The sequence below is a fragment of the Medicago sativa genome, chromosome 5 (assembly GCF_051527215.1).
Source record: "Medicago sativa cultivar Bolivia chromosome 5, Bolivia_mono, whole genome shotgun sequence".
Taxonomy (NCBI): Eukaryota; Viridiplantae; Streptophyta; class Magnoliopsida; order Fabales; family Fabaceae; genus Medicago; species Medicago sativa.
This window is the reverse complement of record NC_140753.1, coordinates 20,219,640-20,245,234: the sequence shown is the minus strand read 5'-3', so window position 1 is coordinate 20,245,234 and position 25,595 is coordinate 20,219,640. Positions and strand designations below refer to the sequence as shown.

The following is a 25,595-nucleotide window of genomic DNA, read 5'->3' as shown; positions in this document are numbered from 1 at the left end:
CAAATTTATATATTTCTTAGAATTTTAATTAACTATGTAAAACATAAAATAAGTTAATTATAATATATACATTTATCTATTTCTTTCTCTTTGATTTTCTATTTTCTTTTTTATATCATATTCCTTTCCTATCCCTCAAAAAAATCATATTCCTTTCCTAGTTAACTTCCAAAGATAGCCAAGGGTTGAGCTTCAAGTTGCGCATACTTATTGTTAGGAAAGATTACATAATATATTAGATTTGGTTTGGCTTAATTAAAGACGTGGACTTCATACTTTAGAGCATGCTTCTGTTAAAGACTAAAACAAAAATCCAAATCAAGTTATATCCTTTTAAAATTTGATCTTTATGCACCAAAAAGAAGAAAAATATTGACAAGTATGACGAACCGAAGATTTTGACACGAAGTAGAATAAAAATTTGTCATATAATGAAGCATAGCCACGTTTTGATTTTAATATTTAAAGTAACATATGCATATTATTTAAGTTTAAACTAACCAAATTGTATATATAGTACGTATAGAGGCAGTTTGCACATTCCTTTTGTCTGGGGTGCACCACGTGTGGTGTCACATGTGAAAGAGCATAGCTAGACAAGAACAAGCAAAGTTAGCTATAGTCACCTAATTTGCAACTTGATGAGTCAAAGAGAATCAAGTTAGACTCAAAGCTAGCAAAGGTGTTGTGAATGTACGCAAGTTGTGCCTAAAATCAAATATTTATTATATTATCCTATGATATTTTTAATTTGTGTAAGTTTGGAGTCTGCGTGTGTATATATATATACTCCCTCCGGTCTCAAATATAAGAAAAGATTCCTTTTTTAGGTTCATTGAATAGTTAATGTATTTGCTTTACAATGTACCCCAGATACATTAACTACTCAATGAACCTAAAAAATGAATCTTTTCTTATATTTGAGACCGGAGGGAGTATATATATACACACACATATACGTACACTTGATTCAACGTTTATAATACATGATGTTTAAAAAAGAAAGAAGTATAACACTACAGCAAATTTCACTTATGAAATGATAGACAAAAACTGCCAATAAAAACAAAAATTTGTAGGTAAAATCAAGTTGACTTTGACCATTGGGTCTAAGTATCAAAACAAGTTTTATGTTTTAAGCTCGATTTGGGAATGAGAAACACTCTCCTAATTCATAGGAAATTTTTTAACTCATTATATAAGTGTTAGCACTTGTTTATTTCTTGTGAACTTCAATTTTCACAAGACCCCAATTAATTTTTGTATATTAATTGATGGAATATAATATCATCCAAAAATGGATAATCAACATTAAATGTTCTTCATTCTCCAAATTTTAATGAATACTCCCTCCGTCCCGGAATAACTGACTCATTTTCTAAAAAAAAAAATGTCCCAAAATAACTGACTCATTTCAATTTTCAATACAACTTTCATCATTCCCAATACAATATAACACTAAATAATACTACTTTTATCATTCCCAATACAATATATTCCACTTTCCCCTTTATTTATACATTTTTCTTAATCTGTGTGAAAAACCAAAGTAGGTCAATTATACCGGGACGGAGGTAGTATTGAGTTTAACGGGGATGCCCTATCGGTGTAAAAAATATCTTAATAGGAGTTAATTTGGAGGATAAGTTTGTACAAATAGAAAAGTTATTTTTCTTCATTGTCAAAGTAGAGATATTTCGTACCCAAAAAAAATAGAGATATTTCATTTATTAATTTGGTCTCCCAGTGAGGTCAAATTCGAGAAGTGTGGGAACAATTGGTTAACAATAATTTTGTGCGTCTTTTCTTCAAAAAAAAAAAAAAAAATTGTGTGTCTTACTCCAATTTGTTAGTGAAATTGTGGAAAAACATAGTCAGGATTCAGAGAAGGGACCATGATTACTTACTTTAGGGTTTTTTGAACCAACGGGGGCTCTCAAAAAAATTGAAGGGTTTGGCACTAATATGGCACTTGGTAATTTGGCCAATATGAGCTGCAAAAAATGGTAAGATGTTATCCAATTTAAACTAGCGCATTTTGGAGTCGGTTTGGCACATCTGATGCAGTCTCAAAAACGATTATTGGTTAGGATTAAGAGGGGACAATGTCTTTACTATGAATGGTGTGTACGTCTAAGGATAAGACCACTAAAGCCCTCACTTTAAACTCCCAAATAATAAATTATTATTCATTAAATCTTACAAGCGAAAATGCCTTAGAGTGTGTTTGGATGGGGGAATGTTTTGAGGGAATGTAATGTTATGAGGGAATTCAAATACTTTGGGGTTAATTCCATTGTTTGGATGGGGAATGTAATGTAATGTTGAGGAAATGTAATGTTATGAGGGAATTCAAATACTTTGAGGTAAATTGCCTAGAATTTTAAATTTTTTAAAATTTCCAAATTACCTCATCCAAACACACTCTTATAGTCAAACAAAAAAAACCCTATATATTTAAAACTATTTTAAGCCTCGGTTATTTTTTAAAAGGGTCTTGTTAACGAGTGCCCCTGGGGCACTCTTTAAGCATTTCAAAATAAGTAATTATTTTTTTTAAAAGTCAAATGTTTCGATTTCCAACGCATTGATTACAAGTTTTTTCATAAATACTTACTACTTGGAATGCTTAAAGAGTGCCCCGGGGGCACTCGTTAACATTTCCCTTTTTAAAATTATTGGGCTGACTCTAGTGTGTATATCAATGGGATTGTCTTATAAGGGGTAACTATTCGTTATTTAGGTTCATTCTTGTCTATCTTATGTTGTATATTTTATCTCCATCACATCCTTTTGGTTGTATACTCCTTGTACTCACTTTCATATATAAATATAATCGCTTCTTCGTTGTTCAAAAACAAATTTTTACACCAATATCTAATGTTATGATACTCAGTCCTAAGCGAACTCAGATTTATGTGGTAGGCAAGTAAAACGAAGCATAAATAGTTTAAGCATCATAATCATAATGGTTAGTCTTAAAATTTTGGTATCACAAAGTGAATTCGATCAACTACAGGTAAACCCTATTTCCTTTCCCCCTTACCCATCCCAGGTAAACAAAATTTTGGAGAATCAAGTTCATCAACAACTTCACCACAATTGGATTCGAGGTTTATTAGTGGCTCACTTCTTTGTTCCGATTCAAATTCAAACATACATTTTATTAGCTCATTCATACGCATTCATACGCAATCATTTTATTAGCTCATTTTCATCAATACTTGGATTTGGGTATGGTCGTAAACAAGAAGGGGTTGGTGCGTTACTCATAGTAATATCAATTGTGGTAAAGTTTACGAAGTAATTTTTTTTTTCAATATATTAAAAAAAATTGTCGTCCAAGCATATATTATAATTTAGTTGATTGATTGTAGTTTTTTTTATAAGTGAAGTATCTTGACACGATTCAGGAGAGTAATTCTTCCAATTGAGTATAATTAAGTACATAATAAACTTCTACGTCAAAAATTTGAGACACTTACATTCCTACAATTTAATATAGGGACGATCATATGTTTTGATCTGTGTCGGCAGGAGTCCGCGCTATGTTTTGAAAGAAAAAAGAAAGAAAAAAATAATACTATGAGATCAATATGGAAGTGGGAAGTTGGTTTGATGATAATCTTAGAAGGATATTTGGTGATGGGGTTAATACCTCTTTTTAGGTGGATACGTGGGTGGGTGGGTGGTGTCCCTTCAAGTGTGTGATATAGTCGGTTATATGAGCTAATTGATAACAGGTTGGCGACGATTGTTGAGAGTGCAGGCGCAGGTTGTTTGCATGGAAGGAAGGAAGAGTTGGTTGGAGAGCGTCATGCTTTGCTTCACAATATTGCTTTGCAGGTTGATGTTGCTTATAAGTGACAATGGCTATTTGATCCTGTAAAAGGATACTCAATAAGTGGCGCTTATCAACTATTAGTTACCTCTGAGGTCCATGTTGAACCTACTGTGGCGATTAACATATGGCATAAGGAGGTTCATTTGAAGGTCTCGATTTTCGTGTGGCGTCTCTTACGTGATCGTTTTCCAACAATGGACAACTTAATTCGACATGGAATCCTTCAAGCATATTCTAATCTATGTGTCCGTGGGTGCGGAATGGATGGAAATGTTGATCATTTGTTCTTACGGTGCAATCACTTCGGCAATATTTAGTCTCTTATTCAAAAATTGGTTAGATATTTCCTCGGCTGATCTGTATATCTCAACGAATCACTTGTTACAGTGTTCAGTTAGATGATTATTCAAAGTCTCTTCAGTCTTCTTTGCAACTGGTTTAGTTTTCGTGTATTTGGGTGATTTGCAAAAAAAAAAAAAGGATTTTTAATCACAAGGAAGATCAATTGAATCAATTGTTAGACAAGATAACAATCCTCTCTTTTTTTGTGGTTGAAAACAAACAACCATTCTTTTAAAAAAAAAAGATTTTTAATCACAAGGAAAATCAATTGAATCAATTGTTAGACAAGATAACAATCCTCTCTTTTTTAGTGGTTGAAAACAAACAACCATTCTTTTACTTTCGATTATCGTAATTGGTGGCTCAATCGTTGTCATGCATAGGTTTTTGAAATAATTAATATTTTGATAAAGAAATAATTAATACACTTCAAATTTTGAAATACCATAAAAGTATAGACAATGAAATTTATCAAATAGTGCTATATTTATAAGAGTGGTAATTTATTACTGTTTGGATAAACAACTTACTCCCTCCGGTCACTATTATAAGCAAAAGTTAACTTTTTAGATTCATTCAATAAATGATGTATGTAGTCTATATATAGACCACATACATCATTTATTGAATGAACCTAAAAAGTCAAATTTTGTTTATAATAGTGACCGGAGGGAGTATTTGCATCTTATAACACAAGATTCAACGTGATAAGCGATTATGTATAAACCTGAATAAACTATTTTTATAGTAAAAGACAAATTTATTTTAAAATAGTTTTGTATATATTATAAGTTGTTTTTAGGCTTAATTGCACTTTTGGCCCCTTATCTTTCTAAAAGTTGCGATTTTGGCCCCTAACTAATTTAAATACAAAACAGCCCCCTAAGTATTGAATCTTTGGCAGTTTTGGCCCCAAAGGCCAATTTTGACTCGGTCAACGCTGATGTGGCACCCTAAGTGAGGTGCCACGTGTCATTTTTTATTTTTTATTTTGGCCTTGGGGGGCCAAAACTGCTACAGTTGCAAAACTTGGGGGGCTGTTTTGTATTTAAATTAGTTAGGGGGCAAAAATCGCAACTTTTAGAAAGATAGTGGGCCAAAAGTGCAATTAAGCTTTGTTTTTATAAGCTATGTTGGAATACTTATGAAAATAAGTTGAAAAAAACTCATGAAAATTGTCATAACTTGTTTACATAAGTTCTTCCAAATAGTATTTCAAAACTTATGTTAGTAAATAAGTTCGAATAAGTCAATCCAAACAAGCGCTTAGTCTTTTACTATGAATCAAATTTTAAAACCCACTTGAGTCAGCTTGATGGTATTGACTTGAAACCTGAGAGCGTGCTATCAGGTTCGATTCTCCCCAACGTCAATTTATGTGGACTAATTCAGTTTCTTCAAAAACAAAAAATAATCAAATTTTAATTTATTATATGGGGGTTTTAACAAAAAAATAAGAAGATTTATTAAAAAATAATCAAATTTTAATTTATTATATGGGGGTTTTAACAAAAAAATAAGAAGATTTATTATATGGGGGTTTTAACAAAAAAATAAGAAGAAGAGAATAAAACATAAGTTTTAATTGAAGAAACATTGGATACTTGGAAGAGATATAGATTTAGAGAGGAAGCGTAGGTGCTGCCGGTATAGATGTGGTATTAGAATGCATTGCAGAGGTTGATGCGTATTCGTCGGCACTGCTTTATGCACTCATGTTTCCCGGCCAGTCGATTTTTATCTTAAAAGTGGCACATCCACAACATAGCTTATTAGTAAACTTTGGTCTTATTCTATAGCTAGAGAGGGGGTGATGAATCAATTAAGCAAGCATTTTACTGCTCATGTTTCCCGTTTTCCTGGCTTGTGGTCTAGTTGTTTTTTGCGCAGTTTACGTTGCACTTTACTATTTTAATTTGTGACTACAGACATGATGTTGCCATTTCTTAGGAACCAAGAGGCAAAAAGGAGTAAAGTTGTAACAACTACTATATGTATGGACACAATACTTTTTTTTTTGTTATAATAAAAGTATTACAAACATAGTATCTTTAGTTAATTGCATGTGTGACTATGCTAAAAATAAATTTTTAATCAAAGATATTTATTAATAATTGAGAGTAACTTACTCCCATCATTTTTATAAAATTTCCAAATAGATGTTTTGCCTAGGGAGCAATGCATGCACCGGCTTCTCCTTTCATTGGTTACTCCAATGCTAGTTATTAAGTTTGACTACAATGGGTATTAATTATTCTTGTTATTACCCACTTGAGTATTTTATGTATTGCTAGAATTTAACTTGTATGGAAAATATTAGTGTGAGAAAAGATATTAAAAATAAGGGAAATGTTGGATTACACTTGTGTGTGACATAATGTTACATGGTATTTGTCAATTCAATTATCATATGTGGGAGTGTAATTTTTTTTAGGGTTAAATATGTTTTTTGTTCTCATAAATATACCAACTTTTCGTTTTAGTCCCTCTGAAATTTTCCTTCAACTTTTAGTCCATATAAATTTTTCAATCGATACTTTTAGTCCCTATTTTTAAGTAAATTTTAGTATTTTTTTAATGAAATTTTGAATAAATGTGTAGAATATTGTAAAAATCTCTCAAAAAAAAATTTTGTTCAAAAATTCTAATTTCTTCTGGGAGAGACTCTTATATTATTATAAATTTTTCTGCAAAATTTTATTCAAAGATATGAATTCTTCATATGAGTTTACTTTAAAACAGAGATCAAAACTGAAGATGAAAAACTTTTGGGGACTAAAAATTGAAGAAATTTTTTAGAGGGACTAAAACGAAAAGTTGACATATTTATAGGAACCAAAAACATATTTAACCTTTTTTTAAAAACATAAAAGGATGTGTGAGTGAGTGAGAGAGATATAGTTGAATTGACAAGTGATATTTCCGCTTTAATGTCACTAAAGTGCTACTAAGACATGCTAACAAGTGTTTTTGAGATACTTGATAAAAAAAAAGTTTAAAGTAAAAACTTTATCTTAAAAATTGTGTATTCAATCTATTGAAATATTAAAAATTCCTTTATTTTACATAAAATTTAACAATTGTTTCCTTTCTTAGGAAGGTTGGGACGGAAGCACCGCTTTGTTTTGGGAGGATCTGTGGCTAGATGATGTTCCGTTAGCAACGTCTTATGCTAGGCTCTTTGAGTTATCGGAAAATAAACTAGCCATGGTGTCAGAGATGTTTGTGTTAGGTTGGGGGGCTCATGGAGAAGCGTGGAAGTAGAGGAGGAAGTTATTTGCGTGGGAGGGGGGTTTGGTGGGGGAGTGTGTGAAGTGGTTGTTCGTTCTTGTTTTGCAGGTTGGCATGGCTGATAGGTGGGTGTGGAAACTTCATCCTTCCCACAAATACACCGTGTAATCTGCTTATTCTTATTTAACATCGGACGACACTAATATTACTGAGGATTTTCATCATTTTTTGTGGCTTAAAGCGGTTATGTTAAAGGTTAATATATTTGTCTGACGTCTCTTCCTAAATAGACTTGCTACAAAGGATAGTTTGCGGAAGAGAAATGTTCTGGATGTCTTCCTGATATCTTGTGCGGCTTCGTGTGGGGAATTAGAGGACATAGACCATTTGTTTTTTAAGTGTGATCACTATGGTCGTTTGTGGCTTTTGATCTCGCATTGGCTTGGTATTGATATAGTTTTTCATGGAGAATTAAATACTCATTCAAATCAGTTTTGCGCCCTTGGAGGTTTCTCAAAAAATTCAAGGACAACTTTCACTATTATTTGGATTTCGGTCTTATTTGTTATATGAAAAGATCGTAACAGTAGAATTTTTCATAATCAGTTTGATCAACTTGCAGGGCTTCTCGAAAAGGTTAAACTCCAAACATATTGGTGGTTGAAAGCGAACTACATTACGTTCGACTTCGACTATCCCTTTTGGAGGCAAAATCCTTTATGTTGTTTTCAAGCTGCTATATAACTTTTGCTTTCGTTTCTTTTTTGGTTGTTGTTAGCCTGACTGTATTGTAATTAAACTTTTAACAGTTACCTTTATCACGTCTTGTGCTTGAGGGACTGTTTGTTGTTTTTTTTTAATATAATTCGCTCAGTTTATTAAAAAAAATCCTTAATAAATGTTCTTTTGTTAGCATGTAATTATTTCCTATAAAATTACTTCCTTCCTTAAGCTGTTAGTTTTAATACCTATAAAATTAAAACTTGTAATTATGCTTAAACTTTTAAATTTTTTAAAGATTTTTATAGACATGTTAACATTATAATAAACCCTTTTACATTATAATTTTTTAATATCCAATGAAATAAATATGAACTTTTTTAAACGCCAAAATTTCAAAATAAATTGAATTTTGAACTCATTTTCGTGGAGGAACTCAATATAATGTTCTAAACAAGTATGTAAAAAATCATTCAAAAATTTAAGAGCTTAAGCATAATTAAACAATTTTAATTTAACAAAGACTAAAACTATGTGCTGAAAATTCATACTGGGACCAAAACACGTCACATTTTTTATGAGGACTAAAAACAAAATTGACTATATTTATAGGGATCAAAAACTTATTTAACCCCCCTCCTACCCACATATACACACACAACGAAATACAATATAAAGGAGCGAACACTCGCGCACGTGAGTTTCTGTCTGGACGCTATTAGAAAACAGAACAATAATGTGAAAATAATATATTACTTGTTCATAAAAGGACAATCGATTATAGACCGTATTCTCTTAAGTTGTGTTGTGCATAATAATATGTTTAACTATTGGGAGACGGTCTCATAAGTGGATCTTGAATTGAATATTTCTAAGAGTGAGATCTTTTGGCCATTTGTGTGATGGCAATAAACATCATGGGGGATTGTTCCCTTGGACATTGAGAGGTCGGTGTTGGGGGTGTAATTGTTTGAAGGGGTTGTTGAATTAATGCATATCAAACAAACCTTTTCCATTCCCATCTCAAATGAGTATCAGGGAACTTAGCAAAAGAAATAAAAGTGATCAAATTTTACTTCTATATATTCGACATTAAAATAATTTGTTTGAAAAAAGCACAAAACTATAACTTTATAAATTTTAAGCAAAGAATATCATAACCCCGTCATGTCTAAACCATGAGAAGGGGTTTAGCTCATGATGAGTTTAACCAGGAAGAAGAAGATGAAATGAAACATAAATGAAAATATGAAAAACTAAATTGATAGATAAAATAAAGTTAACAACAAATTACAATCCAAGAAAGAAAGAAAGTGAGCTTGAAGCATCACCTAAGTAATCATAACTCTAAATCATCTAGAATTATCACCTATGTTCATCTATGGAAAAGATGAGATAGAGTGAAAACTCTAGTGGCAGCTAACCCTAACTGGAACTTGACCGCTCAATTCACAAGTGTAAAATTCAGGACCCTTGACAATAGTACAAGGTTAACCACTACAAGTTGTACCATTTAGTCATTTCCCCTTTAAGTTTTCCTTATCTTATCCTTTCATCACAATTCATATTCTTTATTCCTTGTATTGCCAATTATTGACGCCAGCCTATAGAACTTACTCATTAAGCAATGATAAGAAGAACCTCACGAGTTCGTACTATTGTACGACCCAGCTGGCGATCTGGTGTGCTACATCTTCGTATATCTTCAGCGATGCACTTAAACTCCAAGTTGTAGTTTCTGAGATCTCCAGTGTTGTTCTTCACCCTATTCCATCAAACATCCAGATCAAGCATTACTGGCTCAAAATATTAAATAAGACTACAAACTATTGAAACCATAAAATCCAAAATAGTCACTGATTAGATGCTTTGGGTTATGCATTCACTTAATTTCTCATTCATTATGGGGGATAAGTGCAATGCCATAACCTACAAATTTGTCGGTTATCAATAGATCGTCTAATTTCGTACCTAAGCAATGGCAGACAAGAGTCTCAAGTGTTTGTACACTGGTACGACCGTACTAGACGATCCACAACGATACATCTCCAAACTTATTCTCAACGATGCATATTCATACATCGTTAGACTCCTTTTCAACATTGTATCTTCTTGTATCACTGTAACATATATTCAACAATACTTTTTCTATCAATCAATAACAACTTATCAATTTTCTTTCATAGATAAAATATTCTCATATATTTTATTATTCTCTCTAATATTTCTAGTTCAAACTCATAAATTGCTTTAATGTCATTTTTGTGTGTTAAAAACTATGTATTTTTTTAAATGTAATAATAATTGAAAAAAAATGAATTTTTCATAATTGGTTAGTAATGTAAGAATATGTAGTCGAACTCATAAATGTGCTCGACCTTTTTTTTTACATAATAGTATATATAGTCTATTTGTTAACAGTTTTCTAATAATTTTTACAGTATATGTTGTGACCCCCCTAATTTACTTTCATACATTCAAATTTTATTCTTTGGCTAGTAAATACACTTGTCATTTTTTCAAATAATTATTTTTTTCTCAATTTTTTTTATTTTTTTACTGTTTTTTTAAAAAAAAATATGACCATCTTTGATTTTCGTATTAATGTCCAAATTAATTTTTTTAAGGAATAATATTATTCATTTTATAAGGTTATAATAAAAAAAATGTACTTATTTGTTAGCGTAATATCATGATGTTGACATTGACATTAAATGACTTGTACTTTGATTTTTGCTTTCCTTAAAATATATGATCAACTATTCATGTATTGTCATATAAATGATGGTCAATCAAATTTAATATTGTGATATATAATGTGAATTGATTTATAGGGTCATGCTAACCGGTGCCCTCGGGCACTGATTAAGCATACCAAAAAAGAAAATTATTACCATAAAAGGAAACTGTTTTTTACTTTTTATAAATTAATTACACAATTTCAATGCATTAACTACTACTCCCTCCGTCCCGAATTAACTAAGTCATTTGCTCATTTCACACATATTAAGAAAAATGTATAAATGAAAGAGAGAGAAAGGTGGTTTTAAGTGCTCATGTTAAGTATTGGTGCAAAGTGGAATATATTGAATTGGGAATGATGAAAGTAGTATTAATTACAGTTATAAAGGGGAAAAAGTAATTAATATTGTATTGAAATTTGAAATGGCTCAGTTATTTTGGGACATTTTTTTTTTATAAATGGCTCAGTTATTAAGGGACGGAGGGAGTATATAATTTTCTTTTTAGTATGCTTAACTAGTGCTCCATGGGCACCCGTTAGCATTTCCCTATGGGTATGGTAATAATTGTTTGCCTGTATAATGGAACTTTTAAGAATGTTTGTAGTGTCACATGTAATATTACCCATGTAATTGTTTGTGAGATGTCATGTTTACTTGTTCTGTTATTGATTCTCAAATATATGTTTAGGGGATTAATATCCAAATTAAAATATTTTTAAAGGAATAATTTTCAATGCATTTATCCAGATTCATGTGTATTTAGTTTGGTAACCCGAAAAAAATTATTTATTTTATAAGATTGTAATAAAAAAAATGTACTTATCTGTTAGTGTAGTATCATGATGTTGATTTTGGCATTAAATTATTTGTATATTGATTTCTGCTTTCCTTAACAATATATGATCAACCATTCATTTACTACCATATAAATGAGGGTCAATCAAATTTAAAACTGTGATATATATAATAAAAATTGATTTATAATTTTTTTTTGACAAAAAAAATTGATTTATAATAATAATTGCTTGCTTGTATAGTGAAATTTATTAAGAATGTTGTAGTGTCATGTGTAATATTACTCATGTAATTGTGTTGTGAGATGTCACGTGTACATGTTCTGTTATTGATTCTCAAATGTATGTTTAGGAGATTAATATACAAATTAAAAGATTTTTTTAAAAGAATAATTTTCAATGCATTTATTTAGAACCATGTATATTCAGTTTTGTAACCCAATTTTTTTTAATCATTTTATAAGGTTGTAATAAAGAAAAAGTACTTATTTGTTAGTGTAGTGTCATAATGTTGATTTTGGTATTAAATGATTTGTATTTTGATTTTTGCTTTCATTAAAAATATATGATCAACTATTCATTTACTGCTATATAAATGAGGATCAATCAAATTTAAAATTGTGATATGCAATAAAAATTGATTTATGGTAATAATTGTTTCCTTGTATAATATAATTTTTAAGAATGTTGTAGAGACACGTATAATATTACTCGTGTAATTGTTTGTGAGATGTCATGTGTACTTGTTATGTTACTGATTCTCAAATGTATGTTTAGGAGATTCCAACAATACCTCTCTTTGTTCTTGTTTACCATTTAATGCTCAGACGATTCCTAGTACAATCAATTTTTTTTCCATACTTCAAACTATAATAATTATTGAAAGAAATTGATATCACATAAGTCCTCGTTGATACGATAACTTTAAATATTTATCCTTTGACCTAAAACAACTACATCATTAGTGGTTTCTCCAAACCTGTTAGGATTAAACAATATAAGATCCTTTGTGTATAAGATATGTGAGGTGCTTTATCAAAGCCATTGAGGCTAGAAAACTTGGAATGGTGAGGTTGGTGTCAAAGTGGTTAATGACATACACGTTCAACAACATTAAGTCGTGGGGACCTTTGTGGTCGAATAATGTTAGGTGGTTGTAGGAAACTTGACCTTTTGGAGGGTTTGTCTCTTATCCTTCTGCAAGATTTTATAGAAGAAATATTGTTTCATCAACGATATCTTACCGATCATTAACTTTACGCAATGACACTTTCTCATACGGACGAGTAATGATAGCTTTCCACCTGATGTAGGAACATTTTTTAGTTCTTAATGACGCATTTCCATTTATGCACTTTCTGATTTAGGTTGTGAAGCATAACCTTTATTCCTTCTATCGGGATTGATGGTGTCACCGCCGATAGCTGTGGTACGCTCGCTTGATGTGGAGTATTGAGTGGAAATGGTGTAGCAGTTGTTCCATATAACATAGTAGGACGACTAACGTCACTTTAGATACGGTTGCGATGATCGATAGTCATTAGCCATGTAAAATGTTTTGTGTTTTTCGGAAAGTTTTGATCTTTAGAAAAAGATGAGGGAACTTTAGATTTTCACAAACAACGTCACTAATCTGAAGTGATAAAAAAAGGCTCAAATCATTAATAGAGCAAGATGGGAGGTATTGAAAGAATATAAGGTGTGCAGCTTTCGTTGATGGTCATAGCACATTTTATAGGCATTGTCAACGTGCAATTGTAGAGTTCATGAGAGGCTGTTGCGATCAACACTTCATCAATGCAGGATACCAACATTAATTTGGAATCGTTGGAATTTTACAATATGGAATAATGTAACGATAAGTTGTTGATGCTTGACGAGACAAAGAAGATTTGAGAATGTTGTGTAAAATCTCATTGTGATTTGGTCTTTCTTATGTTTGGGCCTATGTTAGGTCTATTGTGTTCAGACCATGGTACTTTTGGGCCATATATGGAAAGATTTAGGGGCTTTTGGCAAGTCTATAACAAATACCAATGCAAACTATTTAACACCCTTTATCCTTTAAAATGGATAAACGAATAAGACTATAAAGAAATTTTAGCAATTATCGCATCATAAAATTTGTAATTTTTTTTTCTTATAATGAAGACATACAATATTGCCAAATTTTTCTTATAAATACCTTTGCCCCAACATCAAACCCTAATTTCCTTCATTCCTTTACTCTTCTTCACCCACCGCATTCACCCGTCCACAGTCAGATAAATTAGTCGTGTTTAAACAAAAACCATCAAGAAATCCTCAAGTCAATTCATTGAGACACACTACTTTAGAATAACCTTAGATTCCACACCAACAAAAAAAAACACTTGAAGAAGTTCCACTCTTTCCATCGAAAAGGCTTAAGAACAAAATCATCGGATTCTCCACTCATCTCATGAAGTGGATCCAAAAAGTGTGGTTTGTTGAATCTCACTGGATCTACAAAAGTGTAGATGCATGTGTCCCATATGGACTTAGATCCCAATGTTTCCCCCTTTAGGACTGTGCAAATATTATAGCTTTAGCCCTTTGATTAGTTTGCAAAGCCATAAATTTAGAAAAGATAAAACCAATTGATATCACTACTTAAAGTCAATAAGACTGATTAGGCCATAAAAAGAACTCAACTGCCGATGTTGGTGGCATCACATTGAGTCCTCCAGTTGCTGCTGATTCTGTAGTGCCATCATTGGCACTAGCATGAAAATGCTGAAAGAGGTTGTGGTGATAGTAAGCCGTATTCGAGTCATACAAAATTCCATAAGAGATTGAAGCAATTGATTGCTGATGATGAATGATCGATTTTGAAACCCTAGATATGCTCTTCGCTCTTGGCATGGATGAAATTTCTAATTTAGATTGATTTTGTTCAAAAGACCCCATTCAATCGCGGTGGCGACAACAACATCATGAGGTTTTTAAGATTTGATTATAGTACTTTGGTTTTTTATTTTATTAAAAGTTTATTTATTGATTTTCCTAATTCATGAGTCTTCGGAACTAAATTGTTATTCTCCACTCATCTCATGAAGCAGATTGCCGAAGGCTGGTCCATGGAATCTCATTGAAGCTACAAAAGAGGAGGAACTCGTCTTCCACATTGATTTCGATCCCAATGTTTCCTCCATAAGGAGTATAGATCGAGGTCAAACAGAAAACCCTAAACATGCTTTTCGCTCTTGGTATGGATTAAATTCCTAATTAATATTGATTTTGTCTATGTTCAGCAGATTCCATTTAATCGTGGTAACGACAACACATGTGGTTTTTAAGATTAATTAGATTACTTTGATTATTTTATTTATTAAAAACTTATTTACTATTTTTCCTAATTCACAAGGTTTAGGAATAAACTTGTTGGATTGCCCACACATCACATGAAGCGTATTAAAAAACGATGGCTTGTGGAATTTCGTAGAAGATGCAAAAGAGGAGGAGCGCGCGTCCTGTATTGACTTCAATTCCAATGTTTCTGCCACTAGGACTATGCATATCGAGGTGGATTAATAAACCCTAGATGTGCTCGTCAATCATGGTATGGATGAATTCCCTAATTCAGCATATTGATTTTGGAGGAATGATATTTTGACATCCAATTTCAAACAACTTTAGGTGACAACTTTTTTCCTCCATTCTTATTGGACAATAACAATAGAGAGAGAAAAAGGAAGAGAGAGAATAAAAGTACAATGAGAGTATGAGAGAAAAAGTTGTCACCAAAGTTGTTAAAAATGGTTGTCAAAATATCATTCCTCTTGATTTTGTTCTCCTTCAACAAATCCCCTTCAGTTGCAGTGGCGATGACGACATCATGAGGTTTTTAATATTTAATTACAATACTTTGAATATTGTTTTTTATTTATTATAATTTATTTGCTAATTTTTGGGTTTCAAAACGTATTAAGTCACATGTTAAGAAACCCAAAAGAAGAAATATTCTTTGAAATTGCGTGCATTCAACTCATTAAAACGTTAAAAATTAAATATAATGCACATCTTCCAATAAACCATTTTCATATTTGATTCATTAACTTGTGCTTTAAGGGCACAAGTTAACATTTCCCTTTTTTTTATTAATATAATTTTAAAAACTTCATGTTTTTTTTATTAATATTAATATTGTTTTAGAATTCTATTTACATGAGTTAATTATCATGTTTCATATTTCAACCTTCATGTTTTATATCACAGTATTATCATTATAAAAAATAACACAAAAATAAGACGAAGGACCGTAATTAATATTAGATATTTTCTAAGAAAAATAGCTTACTTACAAAATTACACGCTACGGGTCTCAATAGTAAGAAACTTTTTACTATTTAGGTTCATTGAATAAATAATGTATGTATGTTGTCAGACTACATACATCATTTATTCAATGAACCTAAAAAGTTAAAAATTGTTTATAATTAAGACTGAAAGAGTGTAATTTCTGCTCACTCTATTTATTGATTCTATATGAAATGAGTATCAGAAGAATTTGGAAATTAGAGCATCATGCATTAGAAGTTAAAAATACTACCTCTATCCCAATTATAAGTCTCATTTAAAAATAAAAGTACTATAATATAAGAAAATTAAACTAAATTATCATTTAAACTAAATTATCATAAGTCACATTTAAAAATAAATAGATAAAAATAAAACTAAATTAACATTTTATAAATATTATAAAACTATCCTTTAAAAAAAGGATTACAGAACTAAACAATTTGTTACTTAATTGATTTTGGGAGATATGGATGAAAATGTACACCATTAATCCTTGTGATTCTCTTTTTCTGAAAAAACATGAGTTTTTCTTTGACAAAAAATAAAGGCATCTACTTACGTCCTCATAGCCTTTTTTTGGCGTTGAATATGAAAAATGACACACAAAAAAGGGATCATCAATCAAAGAGTAAGAAAAGTGTGGAAACACATTGAGTTACCATTACACATATTTGAAAATTGGACCAATCCAAACTAGTTTTTGGGAGAGGTTCATTGCATGTAAGACAAGTGTGTAAAACGACAAAACACTTTTAATAGGTTTCTCCTTAAAATAAATGTAAAGTACTCCGTCCGTTTTATTATTAATGGGACAAACCACAATTTTTGTCCTAATACTGTATGTAATCAGCTGTCACAATGATCTTTGAATGTATCAAACTTGTAAATATGTTTGTAAGCGTTTTCTTTATTAGAAATTTCAGTCCTTCTATATAACTTTTTTTTAGAAATTTGGTCCCTCATATTGTTTTTTTTTGTTGTCATTTTTTGATTATGTTCTTTGTTAATTTATGATTTGGCAATGTTTTCTGCACACATTTATGCTAACATAGATATTTAGCATGACCTGATAATCATATCATAAACGAATATGTTACATCATAAAAAATGACACAAAAATAAGACGAAGGACCGTAATTATTAAAAAAAAGTAAAATAGCAGGACAAAAAAATCGATTTTTAAAACAAAGAGGACAAATCTTCATTTAAAAAAAAAAATAGAATGGTCAAAATTGCATTTAGGTCTATTAGTTATTGTGGTCATTCAATTATTTCTAGATAGTCAATTTAGTCATCACAAGTGTTTCTCCTCTTCTCTCAAAAAAAAAAAAAAAGTGTTTCTCCTCTAACAAAGAGTATTTTTAATAGTCAATTTAATTTGTAAAACTATTAGCAAAATATGCACAAATAACTATAGTGATTACATTTCACACATTGAGGGATAAAAATTGTTTTTTACCAATTGTTACTGTCATATTATTTTTTGCTCTTTTTTTGATGATGTGCTTTGTTAATTTATGAGTTGGCAATGCTTTTTATGCACGTTTATGCTAACATATATATTTAGTATGACCTAATAATCGCATCATAAATTAATATGTTACATCATAGAAAATGACACAAATAAAACAAGGGACCAAAATAAAAAAAAAAGATATATAGGGAAAAAAATCAATTTTTAAAATAAGACGACCAAAACTTCACTTTTTTTTAAATAGAACGACCAAAAATGCATTTAAGCTTATTAGTCATTATGGTCATTCAATCTATTTCTAGATAGTCAAATTAGTCATCATCACAACGGTTTTTACTCTAAAAAAAGTATTTTTATTAGTCAATTTAATTCATAAAAATATTAGCAAAATATGCAAAAATAATTATAATGATCACAACTCACACATTGAGGGATGAAAATCGTTTTTTTACATTTATTACGGTCATATTTTAGTTATGTATCGTTCTTAAAATAATAATTAATTGCGTTAATTTTAATTACAAAATAAATTATACGTATTTATTAAAACATTTTTCTTAATCGTAGTTAATTAATAAATATATATTAATTTAAAAATTATTAAAAATAAGAGACTTTTGAGAGAGTAAAAAAAAAAAAGAGGATATTTAGTAAACAAAATGAACAATCTCCTAAACTATGTACCCTATCAAACAAATCCTTCAATTTTCCGCAAACCTGGATCTTTCGCAACCGTGTTTCAGACCGATTTTTATTTTATTTTAAACAGAGCGGTCAAAATTGCATTTAAGTCTATCAATTATTTTGGTCATTCAATTTATTTCTAGATAGTCAATTTAGTCACCACAAGCGTTTTTCCTCTGAAAAAAAAGCATTTCTGTTAATCAATTTAATTCATAAAACTATTAGCAAAATATGCACAAACAACTATAGTGATTACAACTCACACATTGAGTGATGAAAATCGTTTTTCACCCATTATTACAGTCATATTTGATTTGTGTATTGTTCTTAAAATAATAGTTAATCGTGTGAATTTAATTAGAAAATAAATTATATGCATATATTAAAACATTTTTATTAATTATTATGGTCGTTCAATCTATTTCTAGATAGTCAAATTAGTCATCGCATCGGTTTTTACTAGTCAATTTAATTCATAAAACTATTAGCAAAATATGCACAAATAATTATAGTGATTACAACTCACACATTGAGGGATGAAAATCTTTTTTTACCCATTATTACGTTCATACTTGAGTTGTGTATTGTTCTTAAAAAAATAATTAATTATTCAAATTTAATTATAAAATAAATTATATGTATTCATTAAAATATTTTTATTAATTGTAGTTAATTACTCCCTCCGTCCCGGAATAACTGACCCATTTTCTAAAAAAAAAGTGTCCCAAAATAACTGACCCATTTCAATTTTCAATACAACTTTCATCATTTTCAATACAATATAACACTAAATAATACTACTTTTATCATTCCCAATACAATATATTCCACTTTCCCCTTTATTTATATATTTTTCTTAATCTGTGTGAAAAACCAAAGTAGGTCAATTAAACCGGGACGGAGGTAGTAATAAATATACATCACCTACAAAAATATTAAAAATAAGAGACTTTGAAAGAGTAAAAAAAAAGAGGATATTTTAGTAAAAAAAAAAATGAACAATCTCCTAAACTATGTACCCTATCAAACAAATCCTTCAATTTTCCGCCAGCCCGGATCTTTCGCAACCGTGTTTCAGACCATTTTTCTTCCCCGCAGAGCCAAAAGTCACTTCTCTTCATTTTTTTAATATATTTATTTCTTAATTATTTTTTTATCTCCAACTTATAATTTTTTACTATATTTTTTCTTGGCTTTCTAGTCTCCACTGCCTATAACTCGAATCAAACTCTCTGCTTTTACGCTGAAACTCTTGCTGTTATAATAACTCTCTCTCTATCTCTATCTTTTTCTCTCTCAAAACCAACCTTCTTTTCTTGCATGCATTCCACCTTCACCTTCTTCATTTTTCTCTCATGAACCTATATTAATTTTTATCTAATAATATTAATATTTACATTAACATTAACTACACCCCACTACTAACCCTCAAACGGTGTTAGAAGTTTCAAAAAGGAAACGCCAAAGCGTGTGTGTGTGTGTGTTGTGTTAAACTCGTTTTGTTTTTTTTGTTATGATGATTTAAAACCGTTGTTTCTGTTTCAAAGACTTTTGTGAGTATATTTATCTAGTAAATCATATTTTTACCATTCAAACATCATCAAAATGGCTCGTGCTACTACTACAAATTCAAATAATAACTGGCTATCATTTTCACTTTCACCCATGGAAATGCCTCAGTTTGTTCAATATGACCAAGCTTCTTCCGTTACTACTAACTCCTCTCATCAAAATCATCATCACTATTTCCTTGACAACTTGTATACTCATAATGGTTAGTCCATCTTAATCTTAATTATAACCTATGCCCTAATATATCAAATGTCTTTGTAGCTATCAACTGAGTTGTACTTACTCGACTTAACGCCGTTTAACAACGGCTAGAAAAGTAGAAAACAACACCGACCTACATGAATATTTGTTTTTTTCTACACATTTTTATTTGTTTCATTTGATTTTAATTAATGTAATTAGTTTTGTTTTGACTATTTATACTAGGGTGGGGAAACGGAACCAAAGCAGAAGAACAAGAACAATCAATCTGGTTTGTGGATTCATCAAACACTGTTAACCACACTCCACCACCAAAGCTAGAAGATTTTCTAGGTGACAGTCAAACAGAAACACAAGATTCATCATCACTCACAAACATGTATGATCATCATCACTACTTTGGTGGGGACCACTCTCAGCACCAACACCAACACCACCACCAGGATCTTACTGGTTTCCAAGCTTTTTCAAACAACAACTCTGGCTCTGAAGTTGATGATTCTGGTTCAATAGGGAAATCAGGACAAGCTGCATGTGGTAATGAGTTTGGAACAACTCATTGTGTTGAGTCTGTGAATGAGTTTGCTGCTTACTCCACCGCTGCTGCTGCGGCAGCGGTGGGGACTAATGGAACTCTGTCGCTCGGTGTAGCGCAGAGTTCCGAGGAAAATGCTATTGTTGCTGTTGCTGCTGATTCTGATAGCTCTAAGAAGATTGTTGATACTTTTGGTCAAAGAACTTCAATTTACCGTGGTGTTACTAGGTATACCAACTCAAGCTCTTATTTTTAGTTTTAGTTATAAAATAAATAATTAATTTCATTTCATTGTTTTGTTTTCTATGTTATGTTATGTGTTTGATGAAATGGAAAATGAAGTTATTTATTTTTGAATCCAAAGGATCTTTTTTTATTTGTTTGATTGAAAATCCAAAGGATCTTTTGTTGTCACTGTTTGGTACTTTTGAAAAAAAGATTTGTAGCTATATAGCTATTGATTTACTCAGTTGGTGTCAATCATGAAAATATTGTGATAGTGATTTAATTTTTTTTTTGAGCAATGATAGTGATTTTATTTATTTATTTATTCAATTTAACTATGTATTTATTGATTTATTGACTATGTTATGTTGGTGTTTGTGTGAATGAAGTCAAGTTCATAGATTTGATTTGGTATCTTTCTCAGTGATATTTCATTTTCATCTTAGATTATATTATTAAAATAAAAAAAAATACAATTATAATATTATTTTAATTTATTTATGATTTTAATTTGGGGATTTTGCAGGCATAGATGGACAGGAAGATATGAAGCCCATCTATGGGATAACAGCTGTAGAAGGGAAGGTCAAGCTAGGAAGGGTCGTCAAGGTTAATTTCTATCTCTGTATTTTTTCTATAATATTTTTTTATGGTTGTGTTGAATTAAAAAGAGTAATAAATTAAACAGTGTTTCATTCTGGGAGTGAAAAGTGTCTTGCATGCATTGAAGTTGCATTAATGGTTTTAGAGTTGTAGGACACCTGGGTTACTTATTAGTACTATGATTGATTTGATGGTATGGTGATATATTATATTATTATATGATTATATGATATGTATAATATATGCTTTTTCATGTTGTACTTTGTGACACTGGTATACTGAAAATTTTCTATCAAATTTCAATTGATTTGATAAAATGTGCCGCCATTTTGCTGCACCATGTGAATTGGGTGCCTTTGCTTTCTTGTCTGTTCAGATAGTTATGAAGAGACTAGACTTATAATCTGAATAATCTGAAATTTTTTCTGTGCTTCTTCTTTTCCAAGTGATTAATTCCGTACTAATATTCATAACTGTGATCATATATTTGTGTTACTAGTAAAATTAAAAGGGCTTTTTTAATTTTATTTTTAGCTTTTGCTTTTTGCTTTCAACTTAGCAGAGAAAAGCTGCGTTTGACCACATCACCTATCACACCACTCACTGTATTGAAATTTGTACTTTAACTTACACTTATGAGGTAGTGAAACGTTCACTGTTACATGAAAGGTTTTGTCACATTGCCTCTCTCAGAACAAACTCACGGGGCTTGTTATTAGATCTCAAATTTTGCAGATAGATATGAATGACATCAAAATCAAATTAATCTAATAGTAATGTGTCAAAGAAAGACCAAAAAAGTTTTCTCTATGTTCATATTTTGTCCAATGAGAAATAGACAATTTTTTATCATGTTTCAGATATGTTTATTTGACTATGGACTTTTGTTAACATGAAAACTACTTTATACAATCAATTTTTAATATTAATGTTGTACATATAGTTTGAACTTTGTAGTACAAATAAAATTTGATGAGTCCTTGTAGTAAAAAAGGGGGTTGAATCGATAGATTTCATGATTCTCATCCAATGTACAGTAGTTTTCTATCCTACGTAGCAAGCTATAAAGATAGAGAGATAAAAAATTAAAGGGAAAAAAGTTGTATTGCGCATGCAAATGTGATTGGCAAACATACTTTTATTTTATTTTGGTCATTTTGCATTTTTAGATTATAAAGTAATTTTTGGCAGTTAAATTTGACTATATGCCATAAGGGTGATATTTGATATTCTTGGCTTTTCCTTTGCATGGACCGTCCCTTGGTGCATTGCTGGCTTTTCCTTTTTGACTCATCTACAGTCTATTTGGGTAAGCTGTGCTTTTGTTTTATTTCTTAATTCTTAATACTTAATAGTAATGTTTATCAATATTTATCATAATCTTATTTATTCATATTGTTTATATTGTTTTAGAGATATGGTTTTTGTAACATTTGTAAATTGTCATGGCATGGTTTGTAGGTGGATATGACAAAGAAGAAAAGGCCGCAAGATCCTATGATTTGGCTGCTCTAAAGTATTGGGGGCCCACTGCTACTACCAACTTCCCTGTAAGAGTCACTTCTTTGTTTAGTTTCCAATGTACAAAGAAAAATCATAGGCTATAGAAGAAGAGATTCCATTGAATTAAGAATAATCTTTAATTCATATTTTAAGTATGTGTGATCTGTCAAAAATATATTTAACCATGTGTGAACATATACCATATAATTGTTACACAAAGAATGTGTTTGGTGTGAAAGAAATGTGCTTTACTTGGTACATAAAAATACTGAGGCTAAGGTGCCAATGTGAATTTGGTATCTTAGCAAGAGAACTCGGAAATCTTTTACATGCAACTTTACTGTGAAGTCGACAGTTGTAGACCGTTAGATTAAGAAATAAAATTTAATTTCTTAATCAAAAGAGCTACACCAAACTGCACTGTAAAGTTGATTGTAGAAAATCCATTTTGAAATTATAAGGATTGTTGCGACAACCATGCCTAAAATCCATTTTGAAATCCATTAAATAAGAATTGAGACTGTGTATGGATCAATATTGCACCTTTCAAGACTTACCTTATATATTGTTATTGTTTTTTTCCTATATCTTAGGTCTCCAGTTATGCAAAAGAATTGGAAGAGATGAAGAATGTAACAAAGCAAGAATTCATTGCTTCATTGAGAAGGTTTGTATGAGTTAGCCTATTAAAATTTTAACAAATACTTATCATGATCAGGTACTAAAATTTGGTTATCTCTTCTTGCAGGAAGAGTAGTGGCTTCTCAAGAGGAGCTTCCATCTACCGGGGTGTCACAAGGTTTGTAATTTTAATTGATGTAATAAGTTGAAGTGTACGAATTGTGTTACAAGGTTTTTTGTTTAACATTTTTTGGTTCATGCAGGCATCACCAACAGGGTAGGTGGCAAGCGAGAATTGGCCGTGTTGCCGGGAACAAAGACTTGTATCTCGGAACATTCGGTAAACATTTTACCTTAAAGTATTAGAATACATATATTACAGGCCATGACATAAAAAGTGTAAATGTATGGTTTTTAAACAATGGTGGTCGCTTCGCGATCCTTTATATCTTTTTTTATTGTTATGTAGGATTATCTAATAATTAGTGATCACATATTGATAAATTGATAATATTATGGCAAACCATTACCATTTTAAATAGTATCTTGTCATAAAAGTCGTTGTGATGATAATAAGCTGCATTGAAATATTGATTATGTGTATATTTGACATGATAACAGCAACTGAAGAGGAAGCTGCAGAGGCCTACGACATTGCGGCCATAAAGTTCCGAGGTGCAAATGCAGTGACAAACTTTGAGATGAACAGATATGACGTGGAAGCGATAATGAAGAGCTCTCTTCCAGTTGGCGGAGCAGCCAAACGCCTAAAGCGTTCTCTAGAATCAGAACAGAAAGCTTCTGCTGACAACAACATTCAACAGAACAACCCTCAACAAAGTGCTGCAAACTTGACCAACAGCAGCAGCAGCAACAACATCAACTTCTCGGCCATTCAACATCAGCAACCAATGGCTTCAATCCCCTATGGTATTCCGTATGACTCGAATACGGCTTACTATCATCACAACCTCTTCCAGCATTTTCATGCTAGTACCAATGATGGCGCTGCAGAGTCAGCAGCGAATGGAGGACTCAATGCCATGCCACCAACATCGGCTGAGTTCTATTTATGGCCAAATCAGTCCTATTGACTTGAAGTAGTGTTTAGGTTTATCTTTTCCTAATTTCTTGCTTTGCTGACTAATGAAAAACTAAAGCTATAATCTCTAGCACAGTTTTAGCTGACAATATTTTATGATCTTCTCTATATGATGATATGATTAACCATTTAGCAACTAATCCATGTTATATGCAGTTTTTTGAGTTCGCTAATATTAGTTACAGTGGGAGGCTGGATTATGTAACTAGTTAACTACTCTGGAAATGAGGAATATTTTTAGTCATGGTTATTATAGTTTTGGTCTCTGGAATTATTCCTAAATGCTTCTCTTAACTTGCAGTATTTGTGTGAGGAATATAGGGACATTTTTTTCTTAATATAATCAACCTGAATAAATTATTTTAAATTGAAGGGAGTAAGGTAACATGTACCTTTTTTATGTCACATGCTTATTTATTCCATTCTGTTGGTAACAATTTGTTTTTTTGAACAATAAATGAATTTCTAGGTGTTTTTAAAATAATGTTTTGAAACCAAATTTGGTGGACACAGTTGGTACACTCTAAAATTCTCTCATCTTACAATGCAAGACCGGTAGCTTTTAATCAAAAGAGTTTTTATTATTGGATAGACTTTGGTATTAGATTTACACATTGTGAGTGTTTGGTTGTGCTGTGATGAAAGTTGAATTTGATTTTGTGAAGTTATTCATGTTTGCGTATTTTCAAAACAAAAGTGATTTGTACGAAAGATATGTTTGAATACTTTGTGTCACAATTGCTTTTTGTTGTGTAAATGATCAAAATGAATTTTAACACGCGTGTATACTTGAGAAAAAATTGGAAGACGGAGAAATTAAAGGATGGTGTAGGAATTGTGATAAACCGGAAGATATAAGTGCTTTAGCTTATCACTAGAAGCTTCAATTCCTAGCTTCAACCTAGAAGTGCTTTTGGACTTGGATTTGATTCTGAAACAAGCCAAACACGCAATATTCAAGTTAAACCACATTTTGACACTACCAAAAACACCTTTCTAACAGTTTCAAACAGACGCATAGTAACTAATGCTTTTCTAATAAATAAAAAACAACAATATCTAATTTGATATTGCTGCTTA

General features: G+C 31.0%; 1 protein-coding gene across 1 annotated transcript; it reads left to right on the top strand.

Moving 5' to 3' along the window:
- The first annotated feature begins 19,398 nt into the window (after positions 1-19,398).
- Positions 19,399-24,761, top strand: LOC146920880 (AP2-like ethylene-responsive transcription factor AIL6). The gene is made up of 9 exons (XM_085714315.1): positions 19,399-19,927; positions 20,152-20,689; positions 21,213-21,295; positions 22,590-22,598; positions 22,751-22,839; positions 23,386-23,459; positions 23,541-23,591; positions 23,677-23,753; positions 24,035-24,761. Exons 1-9 carry the CDS (start codon positions 19,759-19,761, stop codon positions 24,505-24,507), a joined length of 1,563 nt encoding a protein of 520 aa, XP_085570441.1. The 5' UTR covers positions 19,399-19,758; the 3' UTR covers positions 24,508-24,761.
- The last annotated feature ends 834 nt before the right edge of the window (positions 24,762-25,595 follow it).

Coding starts and splice junctions, on each gene's coding strand:
- LOC146920880 (XM_085714315.1), top strand. CDS start 19,759: ATGGCTCGTGCTACTACTACAAATTCAAATAATAACTGGCTATCATTT. Junction 23,460..23,540: donor TTCATTGCTTCATTGAGAAG/GTTTGTATGAGT, acceptor CTCTTCTTGCAG/GAAGAGTAGTGGCTTCTCAA. Junction 23,592..23,676: donor ATCTACCGGGGTGTCACAAG/GTTTGTAATTTT, acceptor TGGTTCATGCAG/GCATCACCAACAGGGTAGGT.